The sequence below is a fragment of the Salmo salar genome, chromosome 04, assembly GCF_965601325.2.
Source record: "Salmo salar chromosome 04, fSalSal1, whole genome shotgun sequence".
Lineage (NCBI taxonomy): Eukaryota > Metazoa > Chordata > Actinopteri > Salmoniformes > Salmonidae > Salmo > Salmo salar.
The window spans coordinates 940,001-956,635 of NC_138294.1; the positions used below are offsets into that span (position 1 = coordinate 940,001).

Here is a 16,635-nt window from a genome sequence, read left to right on the forward strand (position 1 = left end):
CAGGTAACACACCTGGTACCCTGTCCCCTCCCTGTCTGCTGTCTCACCAGGTAACACACCTGGGACCCTGTCCCATCCCTGTCTGCTGTCTCAGCAGGTAACACACCTGGGACCCTGTCCCCTCCCTGTCTGCTGTCTCACCAGGTAACACACCTGGGACCCTGTCCCCTCCCTGTCTGCTGTCTCAGCAGGTAACACACCTGGTACCCTGTCCCCTCCCTGTCTGCTGTCTCACCAGGTAACACACCTGGGACCCTGTCCCCTCCCTGTCTGCTGTCTCAGCAGGTAACACACCTGGGACCCTGTCCCCTCCCTGTCTGCTGTCTCAGCAGGTAGACCTAGTTGTTTGTAGTAGTGTCATCCTGGGGTCAGATCCATTCAGCTGTGCAGGGTTCAGAGGTCCTCATGGGTCCTAGTAATTGATGAACAGTGTGTTTCTCTGTGTGTCTCAGCAGGTACACTGATCAGCCATGAGAAACTCCTGCTCCAGATCAACACAGAGAGAGAGATGGGAAACATGGACTACAAACTGGGACAGGTAGGATGGAGGGGAGTGAAGGAGAGAGGGGGCTAGGGAGGAAAGGGAAGACAGACAGACCAAATGGCATAGCTGTGTGTGCTTCTCTTGCAGATATTTTCAGGGTCTCTCTCTAAATCCTCTCCTTTCTCTCTCTCTCTCTCTCGCTCTAATTCCACTCCTTTGTCTCTCTCTCCATCAGGTGTCCATCCATTCTGTGTGGCTGGGGAACAACATTACCCCTCTGAGAGAGGAAGAGTGGGGTGAAGATGAGGAAGATGAGACTGATACTCCGGCCCCCGCCTCTCTTCCTACCTCTCCTATCAATTCCAGGTAAAACACACACACACACACACACATCTCTCAAAGCAGGATACAGGTGTAGACATCCACTCCTGTTCTCTCTCTCTCTCTCTAACCTCCTCTCTTCTCCCTCTACAGGAAGCATCGTGCAGGTGTAGACATCCACTCCTGTTCTCAGTTCCTATTGGAGCTTTACAGCCAGTGGCTCCTCCCCGGTTCCCCTAGCAACAGACGCACCCCTGTTGTGCTCATCAGCGAGGTTGTCCGATCGGTAAGAACTCAGACTTGTTAGTTTGTTCATTCATTCACACAATGGTTACATTGGATTGAGGACTAAGGTGGAAACTCCCTCCAGCCATACTTGCACTGATGCATGATGGGATGGGGAGAGAATCACTCTCGTATTTCTTTGTTGATCATTTCCTTGGTTGTTAAGAGGTTCCTCCCTCCCGTCTCTCTAGTTGTTGGCGGTCTCTGACCTGTTCACGGAGCGTAACCAGTTTGACATGATGTTCACCACTCTGATGGAGCTGCAGAAGAGTCATCCTGCTGAAGATGAGATAGTGAACCAGTACCTGGTGCCTGCTCTCTGCAAGGCTGCAGCTGTACTGGGCATGGTGAGACACACCACTGTTTCCCCCTACACTCATTTTACATACAAATCTTCTACCGTCCTGTGGCCAAATAAGCTTTCAAACGGTTACATTTGGTTGGTCGCTGCGGCCAAGTGGAGGGCCTATAAAATGTTTGCTTGGAGACCACGCCTTTGGCCACGCCCACAAATGTTTTTTTTTTTTTTATATGTGTGCTTACAAACCTGTGTGTGTGTGTGTTCAGGACAAGGCTACGTCTGAACCTGTGTGTCGGGTGTTGGAGCTGACCCTGCGCAGCACCCACCTCCCCAGCCGTATGGGAGCGCTGCACGGCCTTCTGTATGTACTGGAGTGTGACCTGCTGGACGACACGGTGAAACAACTGATACCTGCTGTCTCTGAGTACATACTGAGTAACCTACGGGCCATAGCACAGTGAGTAACACACACACACACACACACACACACACACACACACACACAGCCCACTTAAAATGGTTTGGGATGAGTTGGACCTCAGTGAAGGAAAAGCAGCCAACAAGTGCATATGTGGGAACTCCTTCAAGACGGTTGGAAAATAATTCCAGGTGAAGCTGGTTGAGAGAATGCCAAGCTGTCGTCATGGCAAAGGGTGGCTACTTGATCAGAGCCTTGTCCTAAGGTTCAACCGTCCCCTGATGTTAATACCAGACTAAACCATGCTGGGTTGAAGACCTACGTCTCTGTGTGTCCCTGCTGTTGATGTTGAAAGAGAACCAGGCCCTTAATTTGACCCCTCTGATGGTCTACATCATTAAATTACAGTCAATCAGCCATTCAAGGTCAGCCTCATTTGTGAGGGTAATGATTCTGTGTGTGGTATTAACTCTGAGATGTCATTTTCTATTGTCAGGGATAAATGTAATGAGGATGGATGTCATTCCTTCTGTGTGCTCTAGTCACGGACGAGGCTAGGATGAAATGCACGGTCATGACTAGTTCTGCAAAGCTACCAGTAATTTACTAAAGTTACTGGAATCTTCAGTCATAATGGTAATTAACACAATATCTATGGCAATCTATGGTAATTTTGGTCATTTATACTTGGATAACTTTTAAAAAAATGTATTCAAACATACAGTTGAGTTTACATACACTCAGGTTGGAGTCATTAAAACTCGTTTTTACAACCACTCCACAAATTTCTTGTTAACAAACTATATTTAGTTTTAACAAGTTGGTTAGGACATCTACTTTGTGCATCGCACAAGTCATTTTTCCAACAGTTGTTTACAGACAGATTAATTCACTTATAATACACTGTATCATAATTCCAGTGGGTCAGAAGTTTACATACACTAAGTTGACTGTGCCCAAGACCTCAGAAAAAAAATTGTAGACCTCCACAAGTCTGGTTCCTTGGGAGCAATTTCCAAATGCCTGAAGGTACCACGTTCATCTGTACAAACAATAGTACACAAGTATAAGCACCATGGGACCACGCAGCCGTCATACCGCTCAGGAAGGAGACACGTTCTGTCTCCTAGAGATGAACGGACTTTGGTGCGAAAAGTGCAAATCAATCCCAGAACAACAGCAAAGGACCTTGTGAAGATGCTGGAGGAAACGGGTACAAAAGTATCTATATCCACAGAAAAACGAGTCCTATATCGACACAACCTGAAAGGTCGCTCAGCAAGGAAGAAGCCACTGCTCCAAAACTGCCATAAAAAAGCCAGATGACAGTTTGCACCTGCACATGGGGACAAAGATTGTACTTTTTGGAGAAATATCCTCTGGTCTGATGAAACAAATATAGAACTGTTTGGCCATAATGACCATCGTTATGTTTGGAGGAAAAAGGGGGAGGCTTGCAAGCTGAAGAACACCATCCCAACCGTGAAGCACGGGGGTTGCAGCATCATGTTGTAGGGGTGCTTTGCTGCAGGAGGGACTGGTGCACTTCACAAAATAGATGGCATCATGTGGAGGGAAAATGATGTGGATATATTGAAGCAACAACTCAAGACATCAGTCAGGAAGTTAAAGCTTGGTCGCAAATGGGTCTTCCAAATGGACAACGACCCCAAGCATACTTCCAAAGTTGTGGCAAAATGACTTAAGGACAACAAAGTCAAGGTATTAGAGTGGCCATCACAAAGCCCTGACCTCAATCCTATAGAACATTTGTGGGCAGAACTGAAAAAGCGTTTGCGAGCAAGGAGGCCTACAAACCTGACTCAGTTACACCAACTCTGTCAGGAGGAATGGGCTAAAATTCACCCAACTTATTGTGGGAAGCTTGTGGAAGGCTACCCAAAACGTTTGACCCAAGTTAAACAATTTAAAGGCAATGCTACCAAATACTAATTGAGTGTATGTAAACTTCTAACCCACTGGGAATGTGATGAAAGAAATAAAAGCTGAAATAAATCATTCTCTCTACTATTATTCTGACTTTTCACATTCTTAAAATAAAGTTGTGATCCTAACTGACCTAAGACAATTTTTCCTAGGATTAAATGTCAGGAATTGTGAAAAACTGAGTTTAAACGTATTTGGCTAAGGTGTATGTAAACTTCCGATTTCAACTGTAGTATAAATGTTTTGTGACCATGCGTTTCTAGTGGATAGACTGTATGGTTCAAAAGAAAATAGACTAAAATAGACAAAAAATAGAATAATTAATGAAAAGGCATCTAATCAACAATGGCATTATATTCCTAACATATTGACATAGTCCAATGAAGTGTAATATATTGTAAAGGATGTGTCATGCTGAAAGCTAAGCTGATGGTTTATATTATAATACCCCCAATGGTATTCACTAAGCTGATGGTTTATATTATAATAACCCAATGGTATTCACTAAGCTGATGGTTTATATTATAATAACCCCAATGGTATTCACTAAGCTGATGGTTTATATTATAATAACCCAATGGTATTCACTAAGCTGATGGTTTATATTATAATAACCCCAATGGTATTCACTAAGCTGATGGTTTATATTATAATAACCCCAATGGTATTCACTAAGCTGATGGTTTATATTATAATAACCCAATGGTATTCACTAAGCTGATGGTTTATATTATAATAACCCCAATGGTATTCACTAAGCTGATGGTTTATATTATAATAACCCAATGGTATTCACTAAGCTGATGGTTTATATTATAATAACCCCAATGGTATTCACTAAGCTGATGGTTTATATTATAATAACCCAATGGTATTCACTAAGCTGATGGTTTATATTATAATAACCCCAATGGTATTCACTAAGCTGATGGTTTATATTATAATACCCCAATGGTATTCACTAAGCTGATGGTTTATATTATAATAACCCCAATGGTATTCACTAAGCTGATGGTTTATATTATAATAACCCCAATGGTATTCACTAAGCTGATGGTTTATATTATAATACCCCCAATGGTATTCACTAAGCTGATGGTTTATATTATAATAACCCCAATGGTATTCACTAAGCTGATGGTTTATATTATAATAAACCCAATGGTATTCACTAAGCTGATGGTTTATATTATAATAACCCCAATGGTATTCACTAAGCTGATGGTTTATATTATAATAACCCAATGGTATTCACTAAGCTGATGGTTTATATTATAATAACCCAATGGTATTCACTAAGCTGATGGTTTATATTATAATACCCCCAATGGTATTCACTAAGCTGATGGTTTATATTATAATAACCCAATGGTATTCACTAAGCTGATGGTTTATATTATAATAACCCCAATGGTATTCACTAAGCTGATGGTTTATATTATAATAACCCCAATGGTATTCACTAAGCTAATGGTTTATATTATAATACCCCCAATGGTATTCACTAAGCTAATGGTTTATATTATAATACCTCCAATGGTATTCACTAAGCTGATGGTTTATATTATAATAAACCCAATGGTATTCACTAAGCTGATGGTTTATATTATAATAACCCCAATGGTATTCACTAAGCTAATGGTTTATATTATAATACCCCCAATGGTATTCACTAAGCTAATGGTTTATATTATAATACCTCCAATGGTATTCACTAAGCTGATAGTTTATATTTAGGCTAATTTTGGTCATTTAGCCAAAGCTCTTTTCCAGAGTGGCTTCCAGTTTGTGCGTTGATTTTAAGGTAGCTAGGTAAGACAACCACATATCAGTTATATTAAGTACAACTTTCCCTCAGTCATTGCTAGTAATGCCTCTCTCTGTCTCTCTCTCTCTCTGTCTCTCAGCTGTGTGAACCTGCACAACCAGCAGCATGTCTTGGTGATGTGTGCTGTGGCCTTTTACATGATGGAGAACTACCCTCTGGATGTAGGAGCTGAGTTTACAGCTGGAGTTATACAGGTTAGTACTGTAGTACTACTGGGGTTATACAGGTTAGTACTGTAGTACTGCTGGGGTTATACAGGTTAGTACTGTAGTACTACTGGGGTTATACAGGTTAGTACTGTAGTACTACTGGGGTTATACAGGTTAGTACTGTAGTACTGCTGGGGTTGTACAGGTTAGTATTGTAGTACTGCTGGGGTTGTACAGGTTAGTACTGTAGTACTGCTGGGGTTATACAGGTTAGTACTGTAGTACTGCTGGGGTTATAGTACTAATCCACCTCTCTCTCCCTCTGTCCCCCCCTCCACCTCTCTCTCCCTCCGTCCCCCCTCCACCTCTCTCTCCCTCCGTCCCCCCTCCACCTCTTTCTTCCTCCGTCCCTCCTCCGTCCTCTCTCCCTCCGTCCCCCCTCCACCTCTCTCTCCCTCCGTCCTCTCCCTCCACCTCTCTCTCCCTCCGTCCTCTCCCTCCACCCGTCCTCTCCCTCCACCTCTCTCTCCCTCCGTCCTCTCCCTCCACTTCTCTCTCCCTCCGTCCCCCCTCCACCTCTCTCTCCCTCCGTCCCCCCTCCACCTCTCTCCCCCTCCGTCCCCCCTTCCACCTCTCTCTCCCTCCGTCCCCCCTCCACCTCTCTAGATGTGTGGTGTGATGGTATCAGCCAGTGAAGACTCTACCCCCTCAGTGATCTACCACTGTGTGTTGCGTGGGTTGGAGCGCCTCCTGCTGTCGGAGCAGCTGTCTCGTATGGACGGAGAGGCACTGGTTAAACTGAGTGTCGACAGGGTTAACATGCCCAGCCCTCACAGAGCCATGTCTGCACTGGGACTCATGCTCACCTGCATGTACACAGGTAACATCAACATATACCAAGTATCATCTAACGCTAGCTAGCTTAGCCCTGCATGTACACAGGTAACATCTACCTATACCTAGTATCATCTAACTAACGCTAGCTAGCTTAGCCCTGCATGTACACAGGTAACATCTACCTATACCTAGTATCATCTAGCTAACGGTAGCTAGCTTAGCCCTGCATGTACACAGGTAACATCTACCTATACCTAGTATCATCTAGCCAACGGTAGCTAGCTTAGCCCTGCATGTACACAGGTAACATCTACCTATACCTAGTATCATCTAGCTAACGCTAGCTAGCTTAGCCCTGCATGTACACAGGTAACATCTACCTATACCTAGTATCATCTAGCTAACGCTAGCTAGCTTAGCCCTGCATGTACACAGGTAACATCTACCTATACCTAGTATCATCTAGCTAATGCTAGCTAGCTTAGCCCTGCATGTACACAGGGAAGACAATATAGCTGCTACTATTACTATAATAACTTTACTAACACTAGCTAGCTTAGCCCTGCATGTACACAGGGAAGACTAATAGATACTAGCTACTATCACCTGACAAACGTTAGCTACCTTGTATCATCTTACTAAGACATCTAGACATACCTATACCTGGCTAACTAACTCTAGCTAGCTGATTCCTGCTATCTGCATGTACACAGCTATGATTTTACAACAACGATACCATCCTACTCATATTACACAAGTAGGGTAACTAGATACTAGTTAATATAACCTAACTAATGCTAACTTGCCTAGCCCTGCATGTATGTAGTTCCAAGACAACTAACTATTAGCCATTAACACTAAACTAATTCTAGGTAGCTTACGCTTGCATGTACGCATGAGAATAATGCATTACACTGTAGGTGTATAACAAGTGTCCTGCCATGCTAGAGCTGGAATAAAGCTAACGTAACAATGTAGAGGCTATAGCTATCGCTAACATATCAATGTAGAGGCTATCGCTAACATAACAATGTAGAGGCTATAGCTATCGTTAATATAACAGTGTAGACGCTATAGCAATTGCAAACATAACAATGTAGAGACTATAGCTATCGCTAACATAACAATGTAGAGGCTATAGCTATTGCTAACATAACAATGTAGAGGCTATAGCTCACACTAACATAACAATGTAGGGGCTATAGCTATCGCTAACATAATGTAAGGGCTATAGCTATCGCTAACATAACAATGTAGGGGCTATAGCTATCGCTAACATAACAATGTAGGGGCTATAGCTATCGCTAACATAACAATGTAGAGGCTATAGCTATCGCTAACATAACAATGTAGAGGTTATAGCTATCGCTAACATAACAATGTAGAGGCTATAGCTATTGCTAACATAACAATGTAGAGGCTATAGCTCACACTAACATAACAATGTAGGGGCTATAGCTATCGCTAACATAACAATGTAGAGGCTATAGCTATCGCTAACATAACAATGTAGAGGCTATAGCTATCGCTAACATAACAATGTAGAGGCTATAGCTCACACTAACATAACAATGTAGGGGCTATAGCTATCGCTAACATAATGTAAGGGCTATAGCTATCGCTAACATAACAATGTAGGGGCTATAGCTATCGCTAACATAACAATGTAGGAGCTATAGCTATCGCTAACATAACAATGTAGAGGCTATAGCTATCGCTAACATAACAATGTAGAGGCTATAGCTATCGCTAACATAACAATGTAGAGGCTATAGCTATTGCTAACATAACAATGTAGAGGCTATAGCTCACACTAACATAACAATGTAGGGGCTATAGCTATCGCTAACATAACAATGTAGAGGCTATAGCTATCGCTAACATAACAATGTAGAGGCTATCGCTCACACTAACATAACAATGTAGGGGCTATAGCTCACGCTAACATAACAATGTAGGGGCTATAGCTATCGCTAACATAACAATGTAGGGGCTATAGCTATCGCTAATATAGCTAACACTAACATAATAAATTATATAGCTAATGCTAACAATTCTAAGAATCCCCTTTCTTCCCAGGACAGGAAAACAAGATTCCCTCCTACGACCAATTAACTAACCCCAATCCTACAAACTCCTCCCTCACAAACTAGCCTGGGTACCAGTCTGTTTAGCTAACATTCCACAAGGTGTGGAATGTTAGCCACACAGACTGATACCCAGGCTACCACCAAACCAGCTTTGTCTATGAATAAAAAATAACCAAATTTTTCCATCAAACAATCGTTTAGTAATTTAATAATCACGACGAATCACCCTCTCATCCTCCCAGCGGTGCGTACCTCAGCGTCGACAGCAGAGTCAGCGTTGGGGTCAGAGGTGATGGGGTCAGAGGTTAGAGGTCAGGGGTCAGAGGTTACCTCGGGTCCTGTTGCTTTCTCCTCAGGCAAGGAGAAGGCCAGCCCTGGTCGCCCGGCCGGCGCTGTCGACCCTCAGGCCCCCGACAGCGAGTCTGTCATCGTTGCCATGGAGAGGGTCTCTGTGCTCTTCGACAGGTAGGGTGGTGACGACAACAACACGTTTGGACAATAAACACGTCTACATACAACTCTATCAGACACACAACACTCTGTCATATTTCATCCAGTGGGGCTTCAGAACATTAGTTAGCCCATCTGCTAAATGAATGTAATGGGAACAGTTTTCTCATATCCATCATAGTAATAGACTGTTATATATCTGGTTTGATGTTTTCTCATATCAACCATAGACATAGACTGATATCTGGGTTTCCATGTCCGTTATTCCTGGTCTTCCGGGATCCTTTATTTTTGGGTCTATTTTATAACGTCTCATGTACCCAGTCTTTTTGGGGGGGTTGTCTATTTTATAACAATGTACCCAGTCTTACAGTTGTTTTCTGATGTCTGCTTTTCCATGTCCGTTATCCCTGATATTTCCTACATTGCTGTCCCAGGATCCGTAAGGGTTTCCCCAGCGAGGCACGGGTGGTGGCCAGGATTCTTCCTCAGTTCCTGGACGACTTCTTCCCTCCGCAGGACGTCATGAACAAGGTCATCGGAGAGTTCCTGTCCAATCAGCAGCCTTACCCACAGTTCATGGCTACTGTCGTCTACAAGGTCAGTGTGAGAATGGTGGACAGTAAAGGTGGGTACAACTCCATGTGACAGACAACTCACTCTCTTTCCAATCCCCCCATCTCTCCTCCCTCTCTCCTCCCTCCCTCTCTTCCTCCTCCCTCTCCGGTGTTCCAGACCCTCCATGTTACAGGCCAGTCCAGTATGGTGACAGACTGGGTGTTACTGTCTCTATCTAACTCTCCCTCTCTCTCTAACCCTGTGTCTCTCAGGTGTTCCAGACCCTCCATGCTACAGGCCAGTCCAGTATGGTGACAGACTGGGTGTTACTGTCTCTATCTAACTTCACCCAGAGAACCCCAGTCGCCATGGCCATGTGGAGTCTGTCTTGCTTCTTTATCTCTGCCTCCACCTCCCAGTGGGTCTCTGCTCTGTATCCTTACTAGAGAGGGGGACGGGTGGGGGTGTTGTCTGTCTGTCTGTCTGTCTGTCTGTCTGTCTGTCTGTCTGTCTGTCTGTCTGTCTGTGTGGTAGAGAAGTAGAAGTCATATTGTCCTCCATCTCTCCTTAACTCCTCTCCCCCCCAGCCTGCCCCATGTCATCAGCCGTATGGGTAAGAGTGACGTGGTGGACATCAGCCTGTTCTGTCTGGTAGCCCTGGACTTCTACAGACACCAGTTAGATGAAGAGTTGGACCGCAGAGCCTTCCAGTCGGTCTTCCAGACCGTAGCCTCACCTGGCAACACCTATCAGCAACTACTGGACTGTCTGCAGAGTATCCACCAAGACACATCACTCTGAGAAGGAGAGAGAGATGTAGCCCCTATCACCACACATCACAGAGAGGGAGAGAAAGAGAGAGAAAGAGAGGGGGAGAGAGAGACAGAGAGGGGGAGAGAGACAGAGAGAGAGACAGAGAGGGGGAGAGAGAGACAGAGAGGGGGAGAGAGAGACAGAGAGGGGGAGAGAGAGACAGAGAGGGGGAGAGAGAGACAGAGAGGGGGAGAGAGAGACAGAGAGGGGGAGAGAGAGACAGAGAGAGACAGAGAGGGGGAGAGAGACAGAGAGGGGGAGGGAGAGACAGAAAGGGAGGGAGGGAGGGAGGGAGGGAGACGGAGAGGGAGAGAGAGACGGAGGGAGACGGAGAGAGAGACGGAGGGAGACGGAGAGAGAGACGGAGGGAGACGGAGAGAGAGACGGAGGGAGACGGAGAGAGAGACGGAGGGAGGGAGACGGAGAGAGAGACGGAGGGAGGGAGGGAGGGGGAGAGAGAGACGGAGGGAGGGAGGGAGAGAAAGAGAGAGACGGAGGGAGGGAGGGAGAGAAAGAGAGAGACGGAGGGAGGGAGGGAGAGAAAGAGAGAGACGGAGGGAGGGAGGGAGAGAAAGAGAGACGGAGGGAGAGAAAGAGAGAGACGGAGGGAGGGAGGGAGGGAGAGAAAGAGAGAGACGGAGGGAGGGAGGGAGAGAAAGAGAGAGACAGAGAGGGAGGGAGAGAAAGAGAGAGACAGAGAGGGAGGGAGAGAGAGAGAGAGAGAGAGACAGAGAGGGAGGGAGAGATAGAGAGGGAGGGAGAGATAGAGAGGGAGGGAGAGATAGAGAGGGGGGAGACAGTGACAGAAGGAGAGGGCGAGAGACCAAACAATTAAACGGACAGACACACAACTAGTCTTTCTTTGTCCAAATCAGACGGCCTTCTTTCCCTCTCAGCTGCTGATCTGACATAGTTGAAGAGCCAAAAGGAAAGCGACATGACAGATGATGTAGTGTCTTACTGTACTAGACATACAGGAAAGCAGAGAGCTGACAGAGGAAGGAAGCCATTTTACAGTGTTAGGACACTGCTAGCTAGCTACAGGCTCGTACTTGACTCCCTCCCTTCTAGAGAAATAATTGAAAGAAAGAAGAATTGTCTCATTAAGATTATTTTGGTTCCGCCTGCACCCTCGTTTCCCCCCGGACCATTAATTAAGAAGGACAACAACACACCCACTCGTACATGACATGAGGGACTTCTAGCACCTTGATGACGAACTAAGAAAAATAATATTCAATCCTCCCCCCCAAAAAAGAGGAAAAAACCTGGAATTGTATATTTTCCTGTGAGGACTTGTACTTCATTGGTTGTGGTGTGAAATCAAGATACGATAAAAAAAAAAAAAAATCTCAAGTATTTCCTAATATTTAAAAGTTCCATACTTCTATTTTTCAGTGTGTTGTTTTGTTACAAACGGCAAAGTAATGATTTAAACTGACTGACTACAGGTGTTGCTTTGATAGATAGGTCGACTGCATCCCAAATTATACTCTATTCTCTACTTTGGTAAAGTAGTACACTATATAGGGAATATGGTGCCATTTGAGAAACAACCAGGGTGATGTGCCTGCTCGATGTTGTTAATAATTATCAATCTATCTTTGTATTGTTTATTTTTTTAATTAATTCACTCTCTCTCTCTCTCTCCTCACACCAATATGACAAAGAGGAGAGAGAGAGAGAGAAAGTTATTTTACGTATCTTTCAGAGTTAAAGTGATCTCTTAATAGCCATAGTAATCTACTTCTTAAAAAGCTGAGATTGCATCGTTGTCACTGCGGACGGACGGACAGACACAGAAAGACAAGCGAGGTGTTCACTGTTAGCATGTTGCGGTGAACTATCTAGCCTAGGTAGAGTCCTAAATGGTACCCTGTTCTCTATGTGGTAGACTACGTTTGACCAGGGCTATGGTCAAAAGTAGTGCACTTTGTAGGGAATAGGGCTTGAGGAGGAGACACCTATAACCCAACCTGTCCCATTTCTTTCACTGTCCCTATATCAAAAGTAGGGTACCATTTAGGATTCGGCCTCTGAATCCCTTTGTGTTGTTTTTAAGATGTAAGCGATGATTATTATGATGACAGGACTGGAAGGACTTTCACAGTCCTCTTTTAAAGGAGAAGAATCTTCATAGATAATGAATGAATTTATCTTCAACTTAAAGCCATGATGGTGAATGAATGAGATAACAACTACTGTAAAGAGACACGAGGATGATGAGAGATGAAGAAACTGTAATGGACATTGAGATGACTGACGGGTGGTTGTTTTTTTACTGTCTCAGTGTCTTGCGCGCACACACACACACACACACACACACACACACACACACACACACACACACACACATTATGGCATGTCCTATGATTCCCCTTGTCATTTCAAATGGACACACATTGCACTGCATGCTTTGCTGTTGAACTGAACGTCCGCTGGCCAGAAGCATAAGGTGGCCATTTTATTGACCTTTAAGATGCCCGACAGGTTGGTCGACTGATCTCACAATGTTTCTGATGCACTGGCCTTGACAGACTCAATAATGTCCTGTTGTCCTCCTGTGTGTTTAAACAGATGCATGGCCTCTTCTTTCCTAGCTGTTAGATTGATCTAACTATCATTGATTTGATCGATTGGTTGATTCGTTTCGATGTATTTCTATGGTAACTGTCGCCGGGCCGACGATAGAGGATGGATTTCTATGGTAACCGTCGCCGGGCCGACGATAGAGGATGTATTTCTATGGTAACTGTCGCCGGGCCGACGATAGAGGATGAGGAGCAACACAAACCATCCAAAGGGGAACCTTGTAACCATAGCGACCAACAGCAAGCTTTGACACATCAACAGGTTGGGGACGGGAATTAGTCCTTAAGTTGTGGCTGTTTTTTTTGTCAGAGCTTTAAAATGGCACCCCATTCCCTATGCAGTGCACTTCTTTTGACCAGGGTCCATAGGGTCGTAGTGCACTGCATAAGGATTAGGGTGCTATTTCAGGATACACTCAGAAAGACTGGGCCCGTGGTCATAAGTAGAGTAAGTCATCCTATTCCGAGCCAGAACGTCCCGTAGTCCAAAGTAGTGCACTATAAAGGGAACAGGGAGCCATTTTGGGACGGCTATGTTGTGATGTATCAGATTTGACTGTAGTACAGTCAGTTCAATCAATACCGTGTAGAATTCACCTAATAAATCGGGATTATGTCCCTTGTTGCTTGCTGTTTTTAAGGCTATGGGGACGTCCCAATTGGCATGCTATTCCCTACATAGGGTCCCGCACACTATCAAATACTTGTGATGGAAATTCCACCGGGAGGTCAATCCATCCCACCAGACACCATGGTTTTGGATCAGGGTCAGTACAGATTAGGATTTAAATGTGTCCATAGTCAGCTAGTTAGTCCCATTCTCTCTATATAAACCCCCCAGTCATGTATTGGGTAAAACACCAAGGTTTCGGCATCACTGTTCCTTCAGACCCTGAATGACTGGGGGGTTTATATATATACAGAGAGAGTTTGACTTATGTATTTTTATAGCTTCCTGTTTATTCTCTGTTAGTCAGCACCTCTACATTAAGTAATGTTCTCTGGGTATGCACCAGATCTTTTTAATAGTCAGCAAGTTAACACTAAATCAGAAACATATTTTTAAAGTCTGAAATCCCTAAGTGACTTGGTTTATTGATTGTTCTCCAGTAACTGTGACATCAGATAAAACTAATTCAGTCTCTCTCTAGTTAAGATATGGACCCAGATAAAACTCATTCAGTCTGTCTCTAGTTGTTAAGATATGGACCCAGATAAAACTCATTCAGTCTGTCTCTAGTTAAGATATGGACCCAGATAAAACTCATTCAGTCAGTCTCTAGTTAAGATATGGGCCCAGAGGTCAACTGATATGTTTAGCACTTTTAAAATAAATGTTTAGGTTAAAAGCTAAACTGACCTAAGTTCAGTGTCTTGGGGTGTCTTCAGTGGTCGCTAACCCTGGTCTAGAAGGGCTGCAGTGTGTGTGTGTGTGTAGGTTTTTATTCCTGCCCGGCACTAACACACATCATTCAGCTAACCAAGGTTTTGATGATTCTGATAAACATAAAAGCAGGTGTGTTAGTGCTGGGCTGGACCAAAAGCCTGCACCCTGTACCTCTCCGGGACCAGGGTTGGCCAGCCTTGTCCTACATGGTCTGAACAGAAGCACATGTGATGTGAGATTCTTCCCAGGAGGTTTTCATTGATCATCAGGAGGCTATGATAGAATCAGAACTCTTTCATTCTATGGAGAGAATTAGAATTCTGTTCACTCCATTCTGGAGCCTCTACTGCTACACAACCGGTTGTATTCTGTTCTGTCACACTTCTCTTTCTCTGTTGTCTGCAAGGAGATATACTGTTCATTCAAATATTCTCTATTGAATTTAAAGGCAATATTTTAACTTGGATCAATTACTGGAGATGATATGATGTAGAAATGAATAAAGTATTTAAAAATGTAAAAGAAAAGTGCATGTCTGTTGTGTGTGTATGTTTTCTTTGTAAATGAATGTCTTATCTTTTAAAATATATTAATTCCACTACTGTTTAGATAATACATTAGCTTCCATGCCATGCTGTGAACATCAAGCAAAGATATCAGGCAGGATAAGGTGGTTGAGGAGGTGTTTAGTCCAATGTTTGGGGGGGTGTTTAAGCCTCTCTCACTGTTGGGCGGGAAGAGAACAACAGGTGAACAGAGATTTTAAGGATTTGCCAACCTGCAATATTTGATCATGTACAGTAGTCTACTGTTGTGAAATGTGTATATCTGTTCCTCTGATTAAGGCGGCATCCTAAATTGCACCCTATTCCCTATGTATCGCAGCCCTATGGATCCTGGTCAAAAGCAGTGCATTAGCGTGCTGTTTGGGGAAACGGAATGAAGACACCAATTTAGACCTGCCCAGACATGGCTGCAGTCACAGACTGTCAACCAAGGTGGCTTGATGTCATCTCAGTCCTGTGTAGTCTACACACCAGGGGCGTTTTAATAGTTGTTAAGAGTATTAATCCCAGATTAACCACTAGCCTGTGGCTCACATAGGGAATAGGGGGCCATTTAGGGATGCACACTATGTAGTGCACTGGACCCTGGTCAAAAGCAGGGCACTACACAGGGAATAGGGGGCCATATGGCTCTCGTACAGTAGGCTACTGAACAACTGGACATTTGTAGGATTATCTCTGTGTTCAAGGTTTGACTAAGTAGTCCAACAATATTTATCTACACTGAACAAAAATATAAATTCAACATGTAAAGTGTTGGTCACATGTTTCATGAGCTGAAATTTAAAAAAATCCCAGATATTTTCCATATGTGCAAAAAGCTTATTTCTCACCAATTTTGTGCACAAATGTGTTTTTATATCTCTGTTGGGGAGCATTTATCCTTTGCCAAGATAATCCAGACACCTGACAGGTGTGGCATATCAAGAAGCTGATTAAACAGCATGATCATTACACATGTGCACCTTGTGCTGGGGACAATAAAAGGCCACTTTAAAATGTGCAGTTTTGTCACACAACACCACAGCTGTCTCAAGTTTTGAGGGAGTATGCAATTGGCATGCTGACTGCAGGAATGTCCATCAGACCTATTGCCAGGGAATTTAATGTTAATTTCTCTACCGTAAACTGCCTCCGACGTGGTGGTGGTGTGCTGAGAAGTATTTCTGTCTATAATAAAGCAATTTTCTGGGGAAAAACTAATTCTGATTGGCTGGGCCTGGCTCCCCAGTGGCAGTGATGCAAACTGGTGAGTCCCAAAAAGGTGACACTTTTTTGTGTTACACTGAAACAAATAAATCCCTGCTAGGTGGAAATGCAGGTTTTAACTAATTAAACAACAAAGAATATGATCTACATGATCACTCTCTGTGTATAAAATAAAAAGTGGTTCATGTGAACCTATCTCACAGCTAAAAAATGTAAAGAAAGTGTTGGCTCTGTTTTTTACTTAACAAATAAGGAACACTCAATGTACACTTATAAATCATAACAATTTAAATCAAAATACAGCTGTAGACAGAAGTCAAACATCACACATACAACTGATGTCTCTCCTGAGTTCTGCCCCATAGGAAAAGTCCCAAGTTATTTTATTAAGCCCGAAGTCC

The 16,635-nt window shown here is 43.8% G+C and overlaps 1 protein-coding gene across 1 annotated transcript in view; it reads left to right on the forward strand.

The window, feature by feature from the left end:
- Nucleotides 1-10,650, forward strand: part of LOC106596941 (huntingtin) — a 132,081-nt gene extending 121,431 nt beyond the window's left edge. The window contains exons 57-67 of the mRNA XM_082973969.1: nucleotides 456-538; nucleotides 720-850; nucleotides 959-1,091; nucleotides 1,282-1,437; nucleotides 1,658-1,848; nucleotides 5,664-5,778; nucleotides 6,400-6,613; nucleotides 9,017-9,125; nucleotides 9,548-9,710; nucleotides 9,941-10,101; nucleotides 10,256-10,650. Of these exons, the coding sequence (XP_082830095.1) occupies nucleotides 456-538; nucleotides 720-850; nucleotides 959-1,091; nucleotides 1,282-1,437; nucleotides 1,658-1,848; nucleotides 5,664-5,778; nucleotides 6,400-6,613; nucleotides 9,017-9,125; nucleotides 9,548-9,710; nucleotides 9,941-10,101; nucleotides 10,256-10,469 (1,670 nt within the window). The 3' untranslated portion in view covers nucleotides 10,470-10,650. The remainder of the gene's footprint in view (nucleotides 1-455; nucleotides 539-719; nucleotides 851-958; nucleotides 1,092-1,281; nucleotides 1,438-1,657; nucleotides 1,849-5,663; nucleotides 5,779-6,399; nucleotides 6,614-9,016; nucleotides 9,126-9,547; nucleotides 9,711-9,940; nucleotides 10,102-10,255) is intronic.
- The last annotated feature ends 5,985 nt before the right edge of the window (nucleotides 10,651-16,635 follow it).